The following is a 25,009-nucleotide window of genomic DNA, read 5'->3' as shown; positions in this document are numbered from 1 at the left end:
TGTGTCCTGCATCCTCAGCCTGTGACATGGGTGCTTCCTATTTAAACAGCTTTATAGAAACGTCATTCACATACCATACAGTCCACCCGCTTAGACCGTAATTGAGTATGTTTAGTATGTTCAGAGAGTTGTTCAACCCTTAGCGCAGTCTAAATTTGGAACTTTCCATCCTCCCCGAAGAGGCCCTGTACCCTTTAGTAGTTACGCCCATCCTTCATTCCTGGCAGCCACAAATCTCTCTAGATTGTCTGTTCTTGATATTTTATATCATTGGAATTATGCAGTAGGTGACTGTCTTCTTCCACTTAGCATAAGGTTTTCAAGGTTCACCCATAGTGAAGTATCCTGTCCTTTGTTTTTATGGCTGAATAATATTCCATCGTGTGGATATACCATGTTCTGTTGATCCATTCTTTAGTTGATGGGTATTTGGGTTGATTCCATTTTCTGGCTGTTATGAATAATACTGTTTTGAATATTTATGGGCAAGTTTTTGTGTGGACATATGTTTTTATTTCCTTGGGGATACCTAGGAGTGGAAATATCAGATCATATGGTAACTCTATATTTAATCATTTTAGAGACCTGCCAGACTGTTTTGCAAAGTGGGTGCACCATTTTGCATTCCCACAGTAGTATCTGAGGGTTCCAATTTCTGCACGTCTTGCCGACATTTGTTAGTGTGTCTTTGTAATTATAGCCATTCCAAGTGGCTTCTCTTAAAGGGAAGTTTTTAAAACATCATTTAAGAACTTATTAACTGAAAAGTTAGAAACAGAGATCCTTCCTGCCATTCTCAAGCTGGGCACTCATTTTCTTTTTCTGGAAAGACAGCAGATGAGAGAAAACAAGAAGGCTTACAGAACTTTGACAAAAGACCACATGGATTTGGCCAATTTGGTGTGCGTGGCTATCCCCGTGTGTTTTGGTTTTGTTTGCTCACTTGACTGCACTCCTCAGGATGATTGAACACTAACATTTAGACCCTGGGAGGCCTCAGAGATACTGATACCAGACTCTGGGGGGCTGAGGGGAGAGAGCACCCCACTTACTTTCTGGTTGAGGCCCTGCGGTGTTTAGATAGACTCAGACCTTGGCGTGGGAATTTCTCAGGCTCACTTTCAGCTGAGTCAATATTGAATAATTAGCTGGGAGTGCTTGGTTGGCAGGCCTGTATGCTTTCCCTTTGGCGGCTCCACTGACAGCCACCCAGCTAATAATAATCACCAGCTCGTGTGTTGATGTAATCCTCTGCCGGAGTTTTCTTCCTACTCCTACTTTCACCTTGTTTTTCCATTGGAACCTTTTAATAATTTTATGATGCAGGCACTCTTGTCCCCGTTGGGAAAACTGAGGCTCAGAGAAATGAAACGGTTTGCTTAAGACATTACAGACATTGTGCTACAGAATTGGTATTCATTCACGACAAGTTTTATGCACTAGAGCTCATCAGACTCGTCATGATGTTTATTTTTTCATTGCGTCAATTAAAAACATTTTAAATTGACACACAGTAAACTTGACTTCTCTGATGTACAGTTTTATGAGTTCTAACTCACAATGATATTTGTATATTCACCACAGTCAGGGTAAAAAAACAGTTCTATCACCCCCCAAAAGTTCATTCATTGTGTTACCCGTTATAATCTTACCCTGCCCCACCCCTCAACAGGTGACCACAGACCTGTTCTCCGTCGCTGGGTTTGACTCTCCCAGAATGTTACATAAATGGAATCATGCTGTATTTAAGCTTTTGAAAGTGAGTTTTTTCACTGACTATTGATTTTGAGATCCGTCCCAAGTTGTTGAATGTATCAGTAGTTGGATTTTTTTTTTTTTTTTTTTATTGCCAAGGAGGTTTCCGCTGTATAGATGTACTGTAGTTTGTGAGTTCTTGTACCAGTTAAAAGACATTTGGATTGTTCCCAGCTTTTTTTTGTTTTCAAGTTAGTTAACATACACTGTAGTCTTGGCTTCAGGAGTAGAAACCAGTGATTCATCATTGACCTATAACCCCCAGTGCTCATCCCAACAAGGGCACTCCTTAATGCCCATCACCCATCTAACCCATCCCCCCACCCAACACCCTTCCAGCCACCCTCAGTTTGTTCTCTGTTTTCAAGAGCCTCTTAACGTTTGCCTCCCTCTCTGTTTTTATTTTTTTCCTTCCTCTCCCCTAGGATCACCCATTAAGTTTCTCAAATTCCACGTATGAGTAAAATCATGTGATATCTGTCTTTATCTGACTGACTTATTTAGCTTAGCATAATAACCTCCAGTTCCATCCACATTGTTGTAAATGGCAAGATTTCATTCTATTTCATCACTGAATAGTATTCCATTGTATATGTAAACCGCATCTTCTTAATCCATTCATTAGCTGGTGGACATTCAGGCTCTATCCATAATGTGGCTATTATTGACGGCACTGCTCTAAACATTGGATGCATGTGCCCCTTCAAATCAGCATTTTTGTATCCTTTGGATAGATTCCTAGGAGCAATTGCTGGGTCATAAGGAAGTTCTATTTTTAATTTCTTGGGGAAACTCCACACTCTTTTCCAGAGTGGCTGCACCAGTTTGCATTCCCACCAAGAATGCAATAGGGCTCCTCTTTCTCTACATCCTCACTAGCATCTGTTGTTTCCTGAGTTGTTAATTTTAGACATCCTGACCGGTGCAAGGTGGTATCTCTGTGGTTTTGATTTGTATTTCCCTGATGATGAGTGACGTGGAGCATCTTTTCATGTGCCTGTTAGCCCTCTGGATGTCTTCTTTGGAAAAGTATCTATTCGTGACTTTTGCCCACTTCTTCACTGGATTATTGGGTTTTCTTTGGTGTTGAGTTGGATAAATTCTTTATAGATTTCCCTTCATCGATATGTCATTTACACATACCTTCTCCCATCCTGAAGGGTTGCCTTTAGTTTTGCTGATTGTTTCTTTTGCTGTGCAGAAGCTTTTTATCTTGATGAGGTCCCAATAGTTCATTTTTGCTTTTGTTTCCCATGCCTCTGGAGACATGTCGAGGAAGAAGTTGCTGCAGCCGAGGTCAAAGAGGTTGCTGCCTGTTTTCTCCTGTAGGATTTTGATGGTTTCCTGTCTCGCATTTAGGTCTTTCATCCATTTGGAATTTATTTTTGTGTCTGGTGTAAGAAAGTGGTCCAGTTTCCTTCTTCTGCATGTTGTTGTCCAGTTCTCCCAGCACCATTTGCTAAAGAGACTTTTTTCATTGGATTCTCTTTTCTGCTTTTTCAAAGATTAGTTGGCCCTATATTTGTGGGCCCATTTCTGGGTATTGTCCCCAGCTTTTTGTGATTGTGAATAGAGCTGCTATAAATACCTGTGTATGGTGTTTTCATGAATGTAGTATTCATGGGGATTTTTTTTTCATGGCTTAAAATATGGTCAGTATTCTGGTAAATGTTGCTGAACGCTTGAGAAGTACATGTGTTGTGCTGCTGTTGGGTGGAGTGTTCTCTTAGTGTCCATCAGATCCAGGTGGTCTGTGGGGTTGTTTGTTCTGTGTCCTTGCTGATTTCATGTCTGATTTGCCGTGCCTTGCTGAGAGTGGGGTGACATCTTCAACTTGGCGATTTTGTCCATTTCTTCTTTCACTTCTCTTTTTTTCTGTATTTCGAAGCTTCTGTAGCTAGGTGTATTTAGGTTAAGAATTATTATGTGTTCTTGGTATATTAATGCTTTATCATTATATAATGATCCTTCATGTTTTTATTGATTTTCTTCTCAAATTTTTATTTAAATTTTAGTTATTACCATACAGTACAATATTGGTTTCAGGAGTAGAGCTCAGTGATTCATCACTTACGTACAACACCCAGTGCTTATCACAAGTGCTCTCCTTAATACCCATCACCCATGTAGCCCATTGCTCACCCACCTCCCTCCATCAACCCTCAGTTTGTTTTCTGTTGTTAAGAGTGTCTCATGATTTGGTACCCTCTCTCTCTCTTTTCCCCTTCCTGTATGTTCTTCTGTTAAACTGTACATGAGTGAAATCATATGGTATTTGTCTTTCTCTGACTTACTTTACTTAGCATAATACAGTCTAGCTCCATCTATGTCATTGCAAATGGCAAGATTTAATTCTTTTTGATGGCTAATATTCCATTGTGTGTGTGTGTGTGTGTGTGTGTGTGTACACACACAACACATCTTCTTTATCCATTCAACAGTTGGTGGACAGTTGGGCTCTTTCCATAGTTTAGCTATTGTTGATAACGCTGCTAAAACATCAGGGTGCATGTAACCCTTTGAATCAATATTTTTGTATCATTTGGTTAAATACCTAGTAGTACAATTGCTGGATCATATGGTAGTTCTGCTTTTAACTTTTTGAGGAACCTCCACACTGTTTTACAGAGTGGCTGTACCAATTTGCAATCCCACCAAGGGTCTAAAAGGATTCCCCTTTCTCCACATGCTTGCCAACACCTACTGTTTCTTGTGTTGTTAATTTTGGGCATTCTGATAGGCGTGAGATGATATCGTGGTTTTGATTTGTATTTCTCTGATGATGAGTGATGTTGAGCAATTTTTCATGTGCATGTTAGCCATCTGAATGTCTTCTTTGGGAAAATGCCTATTCATGTCTTTTGCCCATTTCTTCACTGGATTGTTTGTTTTTTAGGTGTTGAGTTTGATAGGTTCTTTATAGATTTTTGGATACTAACCCTTTATCTGATATGTCCTTTGTGAATATCTTTTCCCATTCTATAGGCTGCCTTTTAGTTATGTTGATGGTTTCTGTTACTATGCAGAAGCTTTTTATCTTGATGAGGTTCCAATAGTTCATGTTTGCTTTGTTTCCCTTGCTTCCGGCAATGGGTCTAGTAAGAAATTGTTCCCGCTGAAGTCAAGGAGGTTTCTGCCTGTGTTCTCCTCTAGGATATAACATTCTTCTTTATCTCTGCTTATTTTCTGCTCTTACATGTACCCCGAAGTGTCTGATACTAATGTAATACTCCAGGGTTGTTGTTTTTTTTAAATGAATGTTTATTTGGTGTATTCTTTTCTATTCTTTTAGGCTATTCTATTTTATTCTTCTAGGCTATTCTTTTAGCCTAGCTATATTGTTCTATTTAAAGTGAGTTTATTCTAAATAACATATAGTTCAATCTTTTTGAGTCTATTCTTACAGTCTCTGTTAATTATAATGTTTAGGTCATTTATATTTAATGTAGTTCTTGATGTATTCGTATGTAGGTTTATCTATACTTTCTTCTAAGGGACTTATTTTTTTTAACATTTAGTTACACAGTCTATTTGAAATTTATTTTTGTTGATGGTGTGAGGTAGGGATATCATTTCTTGGTGTGTCTGCATCACCATGTGTACCAGCACTAGTTAGTGAATCTTCCCATTAATCAACACTGCCACTTCAGTCATATATCTACTTGTCTTATATTCATGGATCTGTTTGGGACCTGTTTTTTTCCACTGATGTATTGATATATCACTGCCCCCAGCATCACTGTCCTCATTACTCCAGCTTTATAACAGTTCTTGATATCTGTTTGGCCAGCTCCCTTCCAAACATCGTCCTGACCATTGTTCTGTATGTTACTCGCCCTTTGGTCTTACATATAAATTTTAGAAGCAGTATTTTGAATAGTTTTGACCAAAACTGAAACTCTGTTGGGATTTTATATTGTGTTTCATTGAATTTCTAGAAATTTATAAAGTGGGGATGTATTTTTTTTTAATGTTTTATTTTTTTATTTTTTTATTTTTGAGACAGAGAGAGACAGAGCATGAATGGGGGAGGGTCAGAGAGAGGGAGACACAGAATCTGAAACAGGCTCCAGGCTCCGAGTGGTCAGCACAGAGCCCGACGCGGGGCTCGAACTCACGGACCGCGAGATCGTGACCTGAGCCGAAGTCAGCCGCTCAACCGACTGAGCCACCCAGGCGCCCCTTGGGACGTATTTTTTAAAAAGTTAAGTCTTCCCCTCCTTGAACAAAATCCGTTTCTGCATTTATTCATTGTCTTCAATACCAATCCATAAAACTTTAAAACCATTCTTCATGAATGTCCTGCAAACATTTTAAAAAAGATTTATTCCTAAGTGCATTGCTGTTGTAAATACGCTTTCTTAACACAATGATTTGGTAATCGTTTCTCGTTGGCATATACGAAAGTTACTGATTTGTGTGGGTCTGTGTCCTCACCTACTATTCAACAGCCTTTTGAGTGTGGTTTTCCTCATTTTACAAAATGACTAAACGTTTTGTTTTGTAAGCTCACCTCCTCTTTCCCATCCCTCTCCCATCACAAGACTGTGATTTCCATGAAGGTGGAGGTGAATTTTTCTCGTTACTTTCATACAGACACAGTGCCTGACACACGGCAGGTACTCAGTGGATGTTTGTATGTGTTAGATGAAGTAACACAATTCCTAACCCTCAGCAGAGGAAACAGTACATACTAACTCAATTGAGGTGGTTTCACACACACACACACACACACACACACACACACACACACACACACATGGCTGTCTTTGCCTGGAATGTGTGTCTCCTGTCTACATGACAGCATCATCCCCTTCCCAGGCAGATGGGCCAGTTCTTCCAGGAAGTATTCCTGGGTTTCCCTATACTTCATGAAGATGGATCCAGAAAAAAAAACAAACTAAAAAAGAAGACAAAACAAAGCAAAGCAAACTGGGATTAAAAGTAGCTATGTGCTCAAATGGATCGTAAAACCTGAGAAAATCATCCAAAGTGATATGGAAAGATACACAGAGTAAAGGACATTATGGTGGGTACAAAATGCTGCTGCAGTTGAGGAAATTAATTTATGAATGATAGAAAGTAAAGGTCTTCCAGTACATCATGACTCCAACACTCCCGGGGAATAGAAACACCATGTCAAGAGGCCCCCACACTCGTGAGTCAGTGGAAACAGAGGACACACGAGCATGACAGACTGGTGTTCATTCCCGTGCGGTTCTCTAACATTCTGTGAGTGAAAACCACATATATCTGAGTCTTTTCTTCCTGCTCTAAAAAATCACTTCAATTTTCCTCCTCTGATAAATGTTTTACGAATTCCCATTCCTGATGAAAGATTTTGCTGTGATTAAAGATTTCATGAAGTTATGACAAAGGCAGAATAGATCTTCATTCTTGAAAGCTCATTTTTCTGTGAGTGGAGTGAAGACGCCTCTTGTTTGCAGCTGTCAGAGCTAATGAATATTTTCCAAGTGCCGTACCTCTGGGGAAAACACTCCCACCCCAGGAACCCAGAATCAACCAACACGAACCTGCTTCTCTGAAGCCGTGTGGAGCAACGTCTCACAGAAACAGCAGGAACGAGAAAGGTTTACCTTCCTTCCCTGAGAGTGCAAGTTTACAAGTGCATATCTTGAAGAGCTGGTATTTCACAGATGCCCCGTAGCCTGGTGATGATGATGGCGGTGCGCATGTGTGTGTGTGCGTCCCTGGCCAGGTGACTGCACACTTCCCCCCCCTCAGATCCCTTCTCTGGAAAGAGCAGTCAATGAAGTTTAGAATACTTGACTCCCTCTACCCTGAAAAGCAAAGGATTTTGAGTTGTAAGACTTGGGTGTTGGCCGCCTCACTGGTGTTGGTGGCCGTGCCCTGAGCCTCACTTTCCTTACCTATAAACGGGTCTGGGGAGGACAGCTTCCCAAGGGTGTGGAGGTGAAATGAAGTGCAGGCAGCCCTCACACATGGGATGTTTGCCCTCCCGCCTTCCTGTGCTACGAACAAAGCCTTGAGACATAAACTTGAGAACTTTGATGCCCTTTGGAGGGTCATGTTTTTTTTTTTTTAATGTTTATTTACTTTAGAGAGAGAGACAGTGTGCGCAGGCAAGGGGCAGACACACACACACACACACACACACACACACACACAGAATCCGAAGCAGGCTTCAGGCTCTGAGCTGTCGGCACGGAGCCCGACGCGGGGCTCGAACTCATGAACTAGGAGATCATGACCTGAGCCGAAGTCGGACCCTTGACCGACTGAGCCCCCAGGTGCTGGAGGGTCATGTTTTGAAGACCTACCAAGCTGAAGAAGACCCCAAGCACAGATCTTCTTCTGAGGCCTTTTTTCCTCCTATGAAAAAGTGCTTGCCTCACTCCAGAACCGTTGCTGCCTCTGTTGCTGACATCTGTGTCTGCTCCGGTCGTGGGTACGGCTGTCCCGGTCACATGAGCAAACACCTACTGGCTCTTTGTCGTGTGCCCGCTGTGACACTTGGTATTTAAGACACTGGGCAAGCTTCAGACGAGCTTTCGAGTGTAATGGAAACCTACCAAATGGTGACTGACCCAGACGGCACGCGTGCGGTTGCTGTTTGCGCGTGCAGCTGAGGAGTCTGGCGGGCAGGAGGCGCCGGGGGGCTGGTTTTGCTGCTGCACATGTCCTGGCCTCCCAGAATCCTCCCGGCCCCACTTGCATCCACAGCTTCCACGCCTCCCGGTGGGTGCTGGACTGCTCAGCATCCTGTTCCTGTCGAGGCAGGTGGGGCGTGGGAATGGGGAGGCTGAAGAGGGACCACCTTCTCTTGTTGGGGGGGCCGGGCCGTCTTAGCTGGGAGAGAAGGTCTCCTGTCCTCACTGGCTAACACCATGGCTCCTGGACTTCTGCTGTGGTGGGGGCACTGGGATTTGAGCGTTGTTACCTTCTGGACTAGAGAGAACAGGGCTGCTGGTGTCAGGAGTGTGGGGGAGAGTAAGGAAGGTGCAGTTTGTGTGAGGCTCCCAGTAGGTGTGCACAGCCCCCTCCCCCCCGCCCCCGCGATGTGGTTCTCCATGTGCCAGCGCCCCGCACCTCGCTGGGCCCCAGCGGGAGCCCCGCAGGCCCGGCAACGGGGTCGCGACGTGGACCCGCCGTTCATTGACAGGCACTGTGTGTGCACCAAGCGCCTTGCCAGCCGCTGTCTTACTTCTGCGTCCGGTGTTCGAGGCCTCACACGCACGAGGCTTGGAGAACTCCGGTTACCGTCCCAGGGCCATTTCATTTGTAAAGGGCGCGCTGCGTTACAGGCGTGTGTCCCCGGGGCCAGGGAGGATCTGATGCCCAAACCTGTTTTGCAGACTGAGCCTCTGTAACCCTTCGTGCCGGGGCATGTGACAGTTTGATCCGTTGCTCCTCTGATATCCTCAAGAAACGGGAGGTCTTTGGGGAGGAGAAAAGGCCAAGTAGCTCTCCTCTCTGGCTCCCAGAAGATCCTCAACTTTCCCTTGTCTTCCACACAGTACCCGCCAGTGCCACCTGCTCCTAGACATCTTCAACTCCACGGAGCATGAGGTGACAGTCAGCGCCCGCGGCAACGAGGAGCTCATCCTGCACGCCGGCGAGTGTCAGCGGTGAGTGTCCCCGCGTCCTGCCTCTCCCTGCTTCCGTCACCTCACTCGGAAGCACCTTGAGATAACCCTCCCTCTGAGCCTCCAGAGGATAGACGGGCTTGTCTGTCTGTCTCTCCGTGCAAGGTTCAGTGAAAGAACCCGAAGTGGCTTCGAATTGGAGGCAGGTGTCGAGTCCAGGTAAAGCCACGGGGTGTCTGTCGAAGGAAGCAGTGGCACGTGCTTCCGGGAACCGCATCTCGGGAGATGCTGTGGCGCCTGGGCCTGCCTTGGCTGGCAAATTCTCGAAGCTGTATCTGGGAATAGTTGATGTTGATTGCGGGGCCTGCATCAGTAGTACCGGGAAGTCCCTTGGAAGAATTCCGCAAAAAGGCCAGGCTCAGACCTGCGGGAGGGGTGTGGTGCCACCCACTCCCAGTCCCCAGATGGCAAAGACGGGGCTCCACTGAGCTGTGGACGTGCCCTGGTCCAGCAGGAGCGGAGTTGGAAGTGAGCGCTGACCCGAGCAAACCAGGGCCCCCAGGGCATGTCCCGAGGCAGGTGGACTTTAGGAGGAAGCTCTTCTGCCTGGGGAGCCCCTTCCCCAGGCCAGCCCCCTGCCCGCGGGGCCTCTGCTCACGTCGGCACCTGGGTCTCCAAGCCCAGCTCGTATGGTATAGACGGAATTATAGCTGGGATGAGATGGAAATGGAATGCAATTTTTATGTTTAATTGCAAAATACTTTCCACAGAAAGAAAATAATTTGGAAACCGGCACACGCATGTCCCAGATTTAAGCACTCGGTTATATTGGCCCCAGATCTCTGTCTCTTCCTATCTTTCTTCCTCACTCCTTCACTTCATCATTCTTTCTCTGTCAGTCTTGTCTGTGTCTTCCTCTTTATTTAGGGAAATAAAATGCTTAAAAAAAAACTGACATGAACACAGTCGGTGGGGGAATTATAATTTCCAGCCTCACCACTCCACGTTCATCAGAGCGCTTAAACACACGGACGGTGCTGGATGCTGGTGAGGATGTGAAGCAGCCGGAACTCACCCGCCTCGGTGGGGGGATGAGCTGGTGCGACCACTTTCAGGAGGGTTTGCGGTTTCTTGGAAAACTAAACGTACACCTACCCTGTGCCCAGCAGTTCCAAAGCCAGTAATTTATTCAAGAAAAATGTAAATGTTTATTCACAAAAAGACTTACACAAGAATGTTCGTAGCCAAGAGATAGAGCCCAGATGTCCATTACAGGAAAGTGGATAAGCAAAGGGTGGCATGTCTCCTGCAAGTGGGGGAACGCTCAGCAACCAGACCTGACACATTCCCAATACGCAGCCAGCAGGGTGAATCCCAGGAGCACAGCACTGAGGGAGGGGGGTCTCCCCGAGGAAGGCAGGCGCCGTGGGATTCCATCCGCCCGAAATCCCAGAGCGAGCAAACTGGCGCACTGTGGAAAAAGCCGCACGTCGGTTGCCTCTGCAGAGGCTGGGCTGGGGGTCGAGCAGGAAGGGGCACAGGTGTTTTCTGGGGGGTCTTGTTGTACAACTTGATTTTTGGGTGTGGGCCACACACGGGTTCGCATTTGTTAAAATTTAGCACCTGTGCACTTAAGACTGGCGCGTTCCGTTGTAAGTCAACTTCACCTCGAAAGAAAAACTGTGCACATGTTGGGCTCTAGCTGCAGATCGGCTGTGGAGGGCCGTGGAGGGCCGCCTGCCGTCAGCAGCATCTCCGGAAGGTCTGAGAAGGACCGATGATGGGCAGAGGGGCTGGTCGTGGAGAGAGGAGCTGGAAAGCACATGGAGTGAACTGTCGAAGGTGGACTCTTCCAAGGGCCTTACGGGATGTTCGCGGGAGATTTCTTTCAGCGTTACGGTTGACATTTTTCATAAGCAAATGCTGGAAAGAATTGAGTGCCGGAGTAGCTCAGCCCTCCTCCCTGGACTGCCATCATTCCTCCGTCCCTCCTCGGTGGGAAATTGCTGTCTTGGAGGCGGTGGAATCATTCATACCACGTTTTGCTACTTTTATTGTATTTATATCTACAACCAAACATTACTTCCAGAGTTTTTTATGACAAGCGGTTCTCTATCACATATGTCTTTTTAAAAATGCATCTTTTTATAACTTTAAATCAGCATTCCGCTTCGGAGCTAAGTATAAATCTGCTTCTCTCCTTTCAACTGGTATTTACATTTCATTGCACGAATACGCCACTTTGTCTGTGTCCACGCTAATCCACTCTGAGGCTGCTCCAAAGTATTGCTGTTTCGTGGGATGATTGCTGATGACGCACACGGATGCAGGGTCAGGCTCTGGGGTCCCCGTTGCGGGACAGTTTAGGCTGATAGTTGGAGGCCTGAGGTCCAGTGACTTGGGGCCTTCGTGGCCTGCCTTTGAGAGGAGCCCGGAACACTCCCCCTGGAGGTGTCTGTCCGGTCCCCTGCAGAGGACTTGCCGTGTGGGGATGGCTGTGCGGGGGCTCACGTGCTGCACCTGCCTGCACACAGGTCGCGGCTGAGTGCGCCTGGCGCCTGGTGCAGGACCGGCTGCTTTGTAGGGCGCCGGCGCATCCTGGGGTCGACACCCCCGGCAGCTGCCTGGGCCCAGTGTTGTGCTCCAGACTGTGGAGGACGCTGTCTCCTCTCTGCTCTCTGCCTTGTCTTTGTCTGGATGTTTGGATGCGGTCTGAGGCCCCAGGGGATGTAAATCTGGCCGTCTTCTGACACTGACGTGAAACCTGTTGTTAAAAATTAGAAACTGTTAAGCCCGTTCTCTCCTGGATCGTTCTCATGGATGGAAGGCTGAATGATGTTAGCAGTCCCATTCGCAGATAATCACAAATTAGTCTTGTGCTTCAGGCTTGCTCGTTATCGAGCCTTGTGCTTAAATTCTCATTTCTCACTGCTCCTAGCTCACACGTTCTCTATTCATTCATAAAATATTCACCCAATAAGCATTGGTGCTTCGAGAACCTGCTCTGTGGTACCTGCCTCGGGCTCCGGGAGTGCCGGCATAAACAGGGGCCCCTCCCAGCGGGAGCAGGTGCGAGGTGCAGGCGATGAGCGTCCCCTGCAGCCAGCCAGGCACCTCTACCTTCCCTGCCCAACGGGGCATCTTGCTGGCCCGGGTGCGAGTGGCGAGCCGCTGGTCTGGGAGCTCCTGTTTGCCTCTGGTCCCACCGTCCCCACTAACCAGTGTTGAGTGCAGGGAGCTCGGTGTTTGTGGGCCGCAGGGAGGTGCTTCCTTTCTGCTTTCCGAGCCTCCCTGGCCTTCCCCGGACCACATCAGACACACCCTCTACCCCTGCGGCGGGCATCGCAGTTCTTGGGTTCTCACAGAGCAGTTCTGGTGGAGGGAGCAGGAGCCTCGCAGCACCTGGCCGACCTTGGCTGGGACGCCGTCCCTGTGTATCCAGGCTGTGTCCTCAGGGTCCCGTCTCTTCCCGGAGCCCTGAGCTCAGCCAGTGTCCCCCCATGAGGAACCATCCCCAGCGTACCTCATGCTTTGCCCAGGGCGGAAGAAGGAGGCTTCTCTGCGGTCAAGCTCCCACGTGGGGTTGGTTTCTGCCCGCAGGTGAGGGCGCAGTGGTTCTCGGACTCCACGTTAATCCCTCTGCCCGTAGGTGATGTTCCCACGGCCACCCCCGTGGGCGGTCTGGTGGGCGGACGGACAGCGCATCGCGCTAGAGGTGGCACAGCCTAGTCTTAAATGGCCAGGGCGCTGGGTTCGTGTGGCGTTGTTACCGCCCTGCCCGGAGCCCGGGCATCCCTGGGTCAACAGGCATTTGACTTTCTCTTAAGGGTGGCCTGTCCTCCAGGAGGGGGACCCCTCCACCGGATTGAGGTGCTTGCCTCTGCTCCCCGCCAGTAGAAGAGGTGACCTCATTCTACCCAGTACCGGAAGCGTATGTCCTCAGGAGCACGAAGGAGCAACGTGCTTCCAGGTGGAAGAAACCATGGAAGGCACAGTTACTGGGCCTGTGTGTTGGGAGTTAGGCACTCGTGTCCTCAAGGTCACTCGACGGAGGCGTTGTCTGCATTTTATAGATAAGTGAAGAGTCCAGTGTTCACAATCACTCGGTGGGCCTCTCATTTATCTGGCTCACGGCTGTCCTTGCAGTGGTGACCGAAGGTTGAGAGAGGTTCTGTTCCTCTCCCCTTGTGCTCTGTGTGTGACCAGCCCTGTGAGGTCCCCTATCAAGTGTAAAGGCCGGCAGAAGGCCGGGAAGATGGAGAAGCTGCTCGGATTTTGGCTTCCAAGGTGTTCATGAATTCATTTCACAGATACTCCCAGAGTGTTGGGCTGGTGGCGGGCCTGGCCAGCAGGTGAGACGGTGAGAGAAGGTGGCACCGCCCCGCCCTCTGTTTTGGTGTGGAATCGAGGCATACCATCAGGCAGTCGGCATGCACAGTGAGGGGAGGTGAAAGCATGCAGTCAGAAATCTGGCCCAGACAGGATGAGGGGCGGCTGGGAAGGCTTCCTGGAGGAAGGGGTGCCGATGTGGAGCAGAACAGCGGAGTAGGAGTGAGCTCGGGCTGCCGTACAAGTGCAGGCACGGCGTGCTCTCGGGAATACTGTGAGAGAGCTCTTGATGGATGAAACGCTCGTGTGCTTAGCTTAGAAACACCACTCTTGTGACCATGTGTCTTAGAGATATCTTCCCAATCTTTCAGCTTAAAATAGAGCATTTCAGCAAATGGATGTAGAAAGTACCACCTCCCTTTCCTGAACTCTCCTTTGGAGGGTCCTCTGGAAATCAGTGACTCCTCGCTCACCTTATGAGTGTCTGGGGCGTGGCCGGTGCATCAGTCCTGTAATCAGGGACCGCCAGTTAAGTTCACTTTTGCCAAACGTGAATCGTGACGCTTGGCCCGTAGGGATTGCATTTCCTGGGGCTCCCCGCCATCAGTGGTCGCCTTCACAACCTTGTCCCCCTGCCTTAGCTGGGTGCCCGCAGCAACGCCATATTTAGCCGAGGGCTGTGTACCGCAGACACCCCTTTTGTCAGGCCGTGGCGTCTCCATACCTCACAGCAGCTCTGGTGAGAGTGCTACGCACGTTTGCTTCTGCACAAGAGAGGCCACGCGTGGCCAAGGCGGGCGGAAGTCAGGTGCCCCCGGAGCCCAGCCCGCCTGTTGGCCACGGTGCCTCTCTGCGGGGGCCGTCTGCAGTTTCCGGGGCCGTGTCCCCCGGAGTTGGGCGTCCCTCCTGTCTGATGGCAGATGACGACTAGAAACAGTAGAAAGCTTTCACCGTGAAACAGCATAAACTTTCTTAAGAAAATACGATGCTGCCAGCAGCAAATTTACTGGAGAATTGAGATGGTAATTAATGTGTTTTTTTGCTTAATTGTCAAACCATTAAAATTAAATTTCATGACCACCCTCACTTATGTACGCATCTCTTTAAAACTCTGTTCCGTGCCTCAGGCTGTCCCACGCTGTCCCCTGCCCCACGCGGAGGCCCCGCCTGTGTAGCAGCATGTCCAGATGGGGCCTCCCTGGGAGGACCCATTGCTGGCTGGCGGTGAGCAGTCTGCCCTGTCGCAGGCACGCTAGAGTGGCCTTCCCGCCACAGGGCAGGAGGGGCTCCCAGAGCACGTTGCGCCCCGGTGCTCCGAAGCCTCGCCTGGACACTGTTCCGGTGGCAGAGACGGCCAGGTGGCCCCCCCCCCCCCGAACCCCACATCTCCTGCTAATCTGTGAGCGGGCTCCAGCTGCGGCCCAGGGCTGCGTCCGCCCTGCGGGCCGTCTCTGGTTCAGCTCTTGTCCTGCCTCTTGAGGGGTCTCAGACAAGCCTCTTCCCTCCCCTGGGTTTTCATTCTTCCTTGGTCACAGGAGAGAAGACGTTGGCCACGGGAATGAATGAGTGGACGTAGGGGGACAGCAAGTGCTGCTGTGCCAGCGCCTACGTGAGTCAGTCACACCGCTGCTTGCCTTCCGGGGTCTCCTCCCACCTTGCTGTCCTCCTCACTGTCACCGTCCCTTCTTAGCAGATGACAAGTCCAGCTGAGAGAGGTGACCAGCAAGGGGCCCTTCCTCCCCAGTTCTTGCGGTTGTGATCTCATGAAGGTCGTCACAGGCGCTTAGAGGCAGGGAAGGTGCTGGCAGAGTGAGGCCCCCCAGCACATGCGTCCCCTCATCCCCAGACACCCACACCACCCTCGGGAGCACATGCGTCCCCTCATCCCCAGAGAACCACAGCACCCCCCAGGGGCACATGGGTCCCCCCCCCCATCCCCAGGCACCTACACCCCACCCTGGGCACCTGCGCCCCCCCCACCCCCAACACCCACACTCTCCCACTGTGCACATGTGTCCCCCCCCCACCCCCAGACACCCATACCCCCCATCCCCCCGGAGCACTTGCATTCCCCCCATCCCCAGGCACCCACATCCCCCACCCTGGGCACGTGTAGCCACTGAGCGCCTGCCCCTGGAAGCGGGTGACCGTGAGCTCTGCGTGGTCCTACCTGCTGTCATGTAGCAGGTTCCTGTGTACCCCAGCCTAGAACAGCCCAAGCCCAAACACTGGGTCCACCGCTCAACTGCCTGTAACCTTATTTTTCCTCTTCACTTTCTTCAGATGCTCTGAGGACCTTTGTGAGTCCCGCAGGGCACACCTCGTTGTGTGGGCCCGAGCTCGTGCTGGGGGCTCCTCACTCATGTTTGTAACTGCTGCTTGCCTCCTGGCCAGGGCAGCATACCCTGCCCCTTGCGGTGGACGAGCCTGTGCCCTTGACCTGGGCGGTCTCTCCTGACACATTCTGAGTAGAGGGCTTTGGGGACTTGCTTGAAAACTGGAAAGAATCTGGGAGAGTCCATTAGAAACAGCTTCAGAAAGCATCTTGATGTGTTCTTGTCTTTCAGCTGACTTATGGGGAAACTGAGGCTCAAGTCTATCCAGCAGGCCCCGGGTAGAGTGATGTTAGAACCCAGGGTGTTAAATTCCCCGTCCAGGGAGGCTTCCACCACCCGGCTCTGCCTCAGGTTGTTCAGGAGGAGCCCCTGACGATTAATGGGCAGCGATGAGAAATGCTGGAGTCCAGCCTGGAGCAGGTGGGCTACAGAGTTGGCGCCTTGGAAGCCTTCTGCTGACTCAGGTGATGGGTGAGGTGCTTTTGGTGAGAGAAGCAAAAGATGACTGGTTGGTTCCGTACGCCACGCGGCTTTCTCTTCCTGAAAAGTCTCAGATGCGGGGCCTCCGCTGGGCTTTGTGCCGCGTTGTTCCTGACGGGGTCTTCCCTCCGGTGCGGGACGTGGCCCCTCCTCACGCGCGGCCCACCCGTGGCTGCTGGGGGTCTCGTGCGCCAAGGCTGAGCGGCCACTGGCCTGGGGCCGCCCCGAGCCCGCGTCCAGGCTTAGCCGCTGGCTCCCTCCGCTGTCTTGGGCAAGTGGTGTGGCCCTTGGTGAATTCTGAGTGCTTTTCTTTCTTTGTTCCTTTATTTTACTTTTATTTAGATCTCAGGTAGTAGTTCCAGGTGCACCACGTAGCGATCCATGTAGTGATTCTGTGTTAACACTCGGGGCCCATCACAGCAAGTACCCTGCTCCATGCCCACTGCTATCCTTACCTGCCCCCCCCCCCCGCCCCCCGCAACCTCCCCCTGGTCACCATCCGTTTGTCCTCTAGAGGTAAGAATCTATTTCTCGGTTTGCCTCCCAGAGTCTCTTTTTTTCCCCTTGCTCCTTTGTTCTGTTCCCCATATGAGTGAAATCATAGGGGATTTGTCCTCGACTTGTTTTACTTAGCATAATATTCTCTGGCTCCATCCACATCATCGCAAATGGCTAGATTTCATTCTTGATGGCTGGGAAACATTCTAGCGTGTGTGTGTGTGTGTGTACACGCATCACATCTTCTTCATCCATTCACCAGTCGACGGGCATTTGGGCTCCTTCCATAATTTGACTATTGCCGAGAGCGCCACAATGCACATCAGGGTGTGTGTACCTCTCTAAATCAGTATTTTTGTACCCTTTGGGTAAATACCTAATAGTGCAATTGTTGGGTTGTAAGGTGGTAGTTGGTTTTCTCTTGAAACTTTTTGAGGAACCTCTGGCCTGTTGTCCAGAGTGGCTGTGCCGGTTCGCATTCCCATCTGCTGTGCACAGGGCTCCCCTTTCTCTGCATCATAGCGAGCATCTGTTGTGTCCTGTGTCGTTAATTCTAGCCGTTCTGACGTGTGTCAGGTGGTATCTCGTTGTACTTCTGATTCGTGTTTCCGTAATGATGAGTGATATTGAGCATCTTTTCATGTGTCCGTTGACCATTTGTATGTTGTCTTTGGAAATGCGTCTATTCACGTCTTCTCATTTTTTAATCGGATTATTTGTTTCTCGGGTGTTGAGTTTTAGAAGTTTTTTATATATTTTGGACACTAACCCTTTATCGGATATGCCATTTGCAAATGTCTCCTCCCATTCTGCAGGCTGCCTTTTAGTTTTGTGGGTTGTTTCCTTTGCTGTGCAGAAGCTTTGTATTTTGATGAGGTCTCGGTAGTTTATTTTTGCTTTCATTTTCCCTCACCTCTGGAGACATATATAGAAAACCGTTGCTTTGGCCAATGTCAAAGAAATTACTGCCTGTGTTCCCTTCGAGGATTTTTATGGTCTGAGGTCCCAGCGCTTTTCTTTAAAATGGGAACAGTAATGCCTGTCAGAGGTGGTTACAAACGCCAGCGTTAAGCCGTGTTGAGTACACGGCATCACCCGCGACCTACAGTGGGCGCTCCACAGGTGGCACGTGGTTATTTTTCAGTACTCCCGTGTCACGCCTTGAAAATGGTTCCCACCAGTCCAGCCGCCGTGGCTGGTGGGTGAAGGGCATGCATTTGAGGTCTTGTGTTTCCTTTTTGGGGAGATGACTGTGCCAGAGTGTTGCTTAGGTGATTAGTTGTTATTTGGAACCTCATTTCCCTGGCTTCTCGATGGTGTCTGATGTTGAGGCAGAGAAAGTTCTCGTCATCAGGAGTCAGAAGCCACAGAGAGGATTTGATGTAAGGAATTGTTACCAAGGCGTGAGGTTGGTAACTAGGTAACTGTGAGCGTAGAACGGACCAGTGAGGCATCCGATGTCGCCGCTGCAGGGAGCTTCACCGTCCCTGGTACTGGTGGCCAAGGCAGGGGACTGGGATTATTAGTTAGAAGCCGGCCACTGCGGGCGTGGGGCCGACACACGGCACTCTGAGGATGCCGGGAGTCTCGGGTCTCAGAGGGAGGTGCCACGTTGTGGGACTGTACCTGTTAGAATGAAGGGCAGAAGGACAACCCTCAGGAGGCCACAGGAAGCCCTAGAGGGAGCAAGTGCCTCCTTCCCCTATGTCCTGCTTCCTCCTTCCACACCCTGGGCGGCTGGGAGAGCAGAGATGTGGCTTGCAGAGGGGGCACCTGCAGGATGTAGCGTCACGCCCTGCTTTGCACCCCCTGGTCTCCCTGCTAGAAACGTCCTGCTCTTCTGCATGCCCACGGGGTCTCGGTGGGCTCTCTTATTCTCACTCCTGCCAGACTAGAAGGCCCCGAGCTTTGCTGTGTACTGTAATGACAGGGACCTTTCTAATAAAGTGATGCCTGTCTCCCCCCCCCCCCCCCCCCCGCCAATCCCGTGTCCTGACCTGATTGGTTGGGTGCTGCTAGGATATCAGGATTTGTGACTCTCCCCTGTGGCAAGTGCCGGAACCGCCGGGACCACGTGGGGAATTGTTTGAGAGCCGTGTTTGTGTCGTGGTTGTTGTCGGATGTCTCCCCTCCTTGGGCCAGCGTCCAGCACGTAGTAGGTGCTCAGGTGCTGTTTGGTGGTGAGTGGGGTAACAGTGGGCTGGCTGCAGTGTCATTCACAGTGTCCTCTCCTCTCGGGGGTCTGATGTCTTCATTCTCTCTGTTGCTCCAGGGATCCGGCCTCAGATGCTGAGGTCAGTGCTTCAGGGACCAGCGTTGCTTTCAGTTGGTTGAGTCATAACTGGGGCCGTGGCATGTGACAGCATAGTCGGTACCTTGTGTGAGTTGTCCCTGGCCCGGGGGGGTCTGAAATTCCACCCACACTGTGGTCTGGAATGCTGTCAGGGCCGGTGTTAGCGTAGGGGAGAGAGTGCCTTCCTCTAATTGGCTTGCACGGGGGAGTGGCGTTTGCAGCCTGCTCGCCCGAAGGGGGGACATGCTTTTCTAATGTACCGAAGGGCATCCTGGGTGTGTCCTCCTAAGGCGTGATTCTTCTCCTTACCTCAGTCTTGTGTACCTATTCCTGTGGGGGAAACTGGCAAGAAGATACCACATTTTATCCCCTATAGGATAAAGTGGTCCTCTAAGTTTGGGGCTCACCCTCGCATCAGAGCTGTGCCGTGGATAATCTACAAGTGGTTAGAGACCACGTCCCTTTAACATACTTCAGTAAGGTCTCTGTCGAGGATTTGGTGGAGGGTTGTGGGCGTGGGGGTTGGGTGGCGGTGGGATGTGTAGGCACCAGTCCATAAATCTATAATGGACACCTTTGGCCTTCATTCCTGTTTCCATTTGTTCCAGACTCGCTGTTGTCAGAAGAGCTGAGGGTGAGACTTGGCTGTGTCGCACAGAGCACTGTGCAGACTGACCACCCACCCTGGCGTCGGGCTCGGGGCAGGGGATGTGAGTGCCGGGGCCCATCCCCTGGCCAGCTGGGGGTGGGGTGGGGTGGGGTGGGGTGGGGTGGCTGTGGACAGTGTCTCCATGAAGATCTTCCCGGGAGCCTGGGACCAAGAAGGAGCCGGCCAGACCAGGGCAGATGGGAGAGGGGGCTGCTAGGCCAGGAGAACATGCTGGGTCCAGCAGGAGGGAGGGGACTGTTCCGGGTTGGGGCTGTGCGGGCAGAGAGGAGAGGCCAGGGGGAAGCCAGAGAGGCAGCAGGGCCTGTGAGCCACAGCCGGGTCTTGTTCTGGAGGGGAAGGGACGGTCACAAGAGCGTTTTAGGTGGGACAGTGTCAGACTGGCCTCTAGGAAGTGTCTGGCTGGAAGGGGGTGACAGCTGGAGAGAGCCCGCGTCCTGGTCTAGGTAGTGGGTGCGACTGGGGTGCCTTCTGTGCTGCGAGGAGAGGCTGGGCCCTAGATCCCTCGGGAGGGAGGGAGAGTTGGCAGGGCTTGGGGGTGGGTGTGAGAAGGAAGGAAGTATCTAGTTTGGACAGCTGGGTGGATGGTGTTGCTGTTCACTCCCCCAGGGAGTGTAGGGTCGGAGCGGGCTGGGGGAGGGCTCAGTGGGCTGCACAGGCTGTGGCCACAGGCTGGCTTCCTGCCAGGCAGAAATGCCGCTCTGACCTTGGGCAAGGAGAACCAGACGGGGGGGCCAAAGGTCCGTCTATCCCACTGCCAAGTCCTCGGTCTCTGACCTGGGGCTTGCCACTCGGGCCTTGTGAAGCCTCCAGCCCCGCAGACCGGGACCTCTTCAGGTCCCGTGAGAGAACAGAAGCCAGGGCTGAGGTACCCTGCGGGGCCCTTGGAAAATTTGGCCATTGTTACTCTGTTCCCTCCTGGGAGAAAGGGAACAGGTCTTCCTGGGAGAGTGGGAGGGCCGAGCGATCCCTTGTTTCCCGGGAAGGGCATTCTGGAGCCGCACAGGGGACCTCAGGCTGCTGGGACCTGGCTGTCCCGGCCCTGCTGGGGCTTGCTCACCGTGAAAGCTCAGAGAGCGGGGGCGTAGACCCTCTGCGGGGCTCTGGGCGTCTGCTGTTTCTGTTGGGGCCTGGCTGGCGCTGTGTTTCCTCAGGTTGGACCTCACACAGCTTTGTAGCCCAGGAATGCAATGCAAACCCCACTCTGGGCTGGAGGAGAAGTGGAAGGGGCTGTAAGAGGTTTACCCGGGCCTGCCTGCTGGGCATGGGGTGTACCCGGCAGGCTGGTCCCCCAGGCGGGCACGTCCTGGATCGGCAGCCCCGAAACCAGTCCAACGACTTTGCTCTTGGGCAGGGGGATCTTGTCAAAGGCATGCTGTGCGTGTGTGCGTGTGACTTAGCACGTGACTTCCGGCCCAGGAGAATGGCCGTGTCCTTCCGCGGACTGTGGCTTACACAACGTTTTTCACATCGTGAGGGAGGTACTGCAGTTGAAAACCGGCTGGGAGCTTGGATGACAAGGCCCAGTGCTCGCCTGCGGGAGCGCTTGGCGGCAAAACCCGGGTGAGATGGGGTGGACGAAATGGAGCCTTTAATTTGTGTCAGTTCAGAAAGTCTCTGCGAACTTACATCAAGTCCGAAGACGTGTTAGCCGCTGGCCCCTGCCCAAGATGGACAGGGAAGCCAGCATGGTCTCCAGGGCGCGAACCGTAATGCCTGCCGCCCTTGGCAGAGGGAACGTTCCAGGGCTTTCCGCACTGACCATTTGCTGACACGCTCTCCCCTACATGGTCACGTTGGAGAGCCGCGCCTGTTAGCAGACTTCCAGTCCTCTCAGGTCGCCTCTGTCACCCTTTTGTCAGATGATCCCCACTTGCCAGCCGAGGAAACTGAGGCTCGGTGAGATCACGTGACTCACCCCATGTGACGCAGCAGGTATGCGTCCAAGCCAGGGTCTGAGCCGGGCTTGCGTACATGATGCCTGGAACTCCCCCCGCCTGTTCGTTTTGACCGAGTCGGGAGCCACGCCATGTGCCCGGCACGGGGACGCAGGCAGCACAGAGCCTCCTGCTGGGTTGGGGGGAAGGCTGGCAACCGGGCAGTCAGTGCATCACAGGAGCGGCCGCAAGACAGGCAGGAGGGACACCGTGTTGGGTGTCATTCCTGGAGCCTGGGTGTGGAGTGTCCATGTGGGAACAGGCCTCTCCCCATTCGTGGCCGTCTTGCCAGCTGCCTTCCGGAATCTCCCAGGGATGCCTGTAGGACATACGTGTTATACACGCACGACGTATGATCTGTGAGGGACCTGAGTTTACCCGTACCTGCACACGCATGAAACCATGAACGTTATTCTTAATGCCTGTGAGTTACTGTCACAGCTCGTGGCCTTTGTCTGAAGCGTGCTTGTGGCTGATAACCTCCCCACTTTGGAAACGGTGGGAAGGCGGGAGCTCTGGGGCCTGGAGACCTGGGTCACAGTCGTCCTGCCTTTTGCACATTGTATGATCCTGGCTGGAGAGCTCGCCCTTGCCTCCGTGCTGCCATCTACAAAGCAGGGACGGTGACCACGCCCACCGGGCAAGGTGGGTCTGAGCAGTGCACGACCAGCAATCCGGTCCCAGCATAGAGCCTGGGCAGGATTTGGGGACCTCTCTGTAAATGGGAGTCTACTTCTTTTCTCTTGAGACCCTCAGAGTGCCGTCTGTCTCAGCAGCACGGAGGAGAAGAGGCAAAGGCCCCGTAGGACGAGACCGAGGGAGTGGGCAGTGGCTACTTTGCTGAACGTGTGACTCAGTTGGCGGACGGCGTGCCCGAGGCCTGCTTTGCCTGTGGCTGCGTCCTCCCATCTGACCTCAGGGTCGTCGTGGACACTCCTGAGACTCCACACTGGGGACACAGTGGGCTTCTCATGCCGGGAAAGAGCCTAAGACTCCTGAGAGGGGGCCAGGGGACACCTAGATAACAAGCCGGCCCTGAGAGGTGGGGAGGTCGTAAGGCCCCAGGGCGAAGGCTGCGGGTTTCTTAGGAGAAACAGAGCACCTGCCCACGTCCCTGTACCGCCCTCACCTGCAGGGAGACCGGCTTTATACTGGAAAAGAGTCTCACCTCTTACTGTTGCTTATTCCGTGGGTTTGGGCAAATGACCTGCATCCGCCATGATGAAATCCTCTGCACTCTGCCTGTTCCTCCTTCCGTGCTCCCAACCCTCATAAACACTAATCCTTTCGCTGCCTCCTTAGTTTTGCCTTTTCCAGAACGTCCTGTAGTTGGAATCGTTCAGATCGGCCCCTTTGAGTCAGCGATGCGTGTTTAGGGTTCCCTCATGGCGCGGTAGTTCATTTCCGTGAGGCGCTGGGTGATAACCCGTTGTCTGGATGGACCACAGCTCACCCCTGCACCTCCTGAAAGACATCTTGGTTGTGTCCAAATTCAGGCAATTGTGAATAAAGCTGCTGTGAACATCCACGTGCGGGTTTTCGTGTGGACAGAGGTTTCCAGCTCCTTTATGTAAATAGCAAGGTGTGTGGTGTCTAGATCACATGGTCGAAGTATGTTCAGTTTTATAAGAATCACTGTACATTTTTAAAAGCCGGAAACAATGTGTGCGTTCTTGCCCTTCTCTTCTCCTCATACTGTTCCAGTTAAGGAAACGAAAAAGAAGGACGTCGCGTTGGAGCGTCACAACGTAGAGCGTCACGGGGGCTGGGGCCTGGATGGCGCCAGTGGTCCTTTCTTGGGGACGCCGTGTACCGCCCAATCCAACCACCTCTTTGTCCTTTAAGACTGTGTCCACGCGCCCTCCGCCTCTCACGTGATGCCAGTGTCTCTTCCATGTCCCTGCCCTGGGAGCCACCTTGGGCAGGGCTCACGTGTTTGTCACATCTCTGTGTTGGCGCCCAGCCCGTTGGGAACAGAATGACATCCCCATGTGCCTCCCGGCAGTGGAGGCTCAGGTCCCGTGCAGTTGCACAAGGCCCGGAATTGTCGTGACTTAGCACGACGAACGATGGCTTCCTGCTCAGGCCTCCTGTGTGCACGACAGGCAGGCTGCAGCTCAGCTCTTGGGGCTGTCATTCAGGACCCACGTTCTGTCTAAGACGTGCTGGTTTTGTGGCAGAGGGAGAAGGGAAGGGGGCAGGCCACATGACAGCTCGGGAGCATGCTGCTTACATGTGGCCTGTCATTTCCACGTGTTCTGTGTCCAGCAGGTCACAGCCAGCCTGAAGTCAGGAGGCGGGGGTGGACGGCCCCGTAGGGAGGGACACTGGGAGGCGGGGGCGGATGGCCCTGTAGGGAAGGGCACGGGACGTGGGGGTGGACGGCCCCGTAGGGAGGGACACCAGGAGGCGGGGGTGGATGGCCCCGTAGGGAGGGACACTGGATGTGTGGACACAGCCATGATCTCTGTCTGCCTCACACACTTGCATAGCCTGGCATGTCTTGGGTTCACCTTCGCCCTCTTCAGAGGATGCTTGCTTTTTCCTCGGGTGAACACGTTGGTTACAGTTGGCTCTACATTCTTTCCCTCCTTCCTGTGTACACCCAGAGGGCTCTCCTGGGGCCACGGTGCTGAGGAGGGTACACAGAACTGCCCGTTTGGCCTGGCGTGATGTGCGTATGCTTGGTGTGGAAATGGGCCCCTTGTTGCGTTAACTGGGGTTTACTGAGCACCCGTCAGACTCCCCCGACCCTGCTGCTTGAAGAAACAGGCCTGCTGTCTGTTCTCGGGCTTGGCTGTAGCAGAGCCAGAAAGGCACCATGATGCATGGACACCCGGCACGTGCCCGGTGTTGTGCGGCTGGTTCGGTACACTTCCTTGACGTCTCAGCGGTCCGAGGACGGCCTATGCCCGCCTGGTAGAGGGAGAACCGAATGGGCTCCTTGCCCCGTGGGGGAGGGGGTGGGGGGAGGGCCGAACACTTACCTTTCCTGCTTGCGTATGCCCATTTTTCTGGAAGATGTTTTTTCTTCTCAATAATTGATGCATCCCGAGGACCTCTCCCCCTGAGCCCCCCTCGGTGAGAACACAGGGTGTTGTGCTGGGAGAGGCCGTCCCGGAGGCCGCACCGCCCTCCCAGATGCC

The 25,009-nt window shown here is 52.0% G+C and overlaps 1 protein-coding gene across 6 annotated transcripts in view; it reads left to right on the top strand.

The window, feature by feature from the left end:
• TRAPPC9 (trafficking protein particle complex subunit 9) overlaps window positions 1–25,009 on the top strand; it is a 572,152-nt gene that overhangs the window by 371,826 nt on the left and 175,317 nt on the right. For 5 of the 6 annotated variants that reach the window (XM_058699183.1, XM_058699185.1, XM_058699186.1 and 2 more), the window contains one exon: window positions 9,255–9,365. The exons of the other annotated variant lie outside the window; for it this stretch is intronic. In XM_058699183.1, coding sequence (XP_058555166.1) covers window positions 9,255–9,365 — 111 coding nt within the window. The remainder of the gene's footprint in view (window positions 1–9,254; window positions 9,366–25,009) is intronic. 6 annotated transcript variants of the gene reach the window in all.

The sequence above is a fragment of the Neofelis nebulosa genome, chromosome 14 (genome assembly GCF_028018385.1).
Source record: "Neofelis nebulosa isolate mNeoNeb1 chromosome 14, mNeoNeb1.pri, whole genome shotgun sequence".
Taxonomy (NCBI): domain Eukaryota; kingdom Metazoa; phylum Chordata; class Mammalia; order Carnivora; family Felidae; genus Neofelis; species Neofelis nebulosa.
Note: the sequence above shows the minus strand (reverse complement) of the source record. Positions and strands in the feature narration are given on the sequence as shown.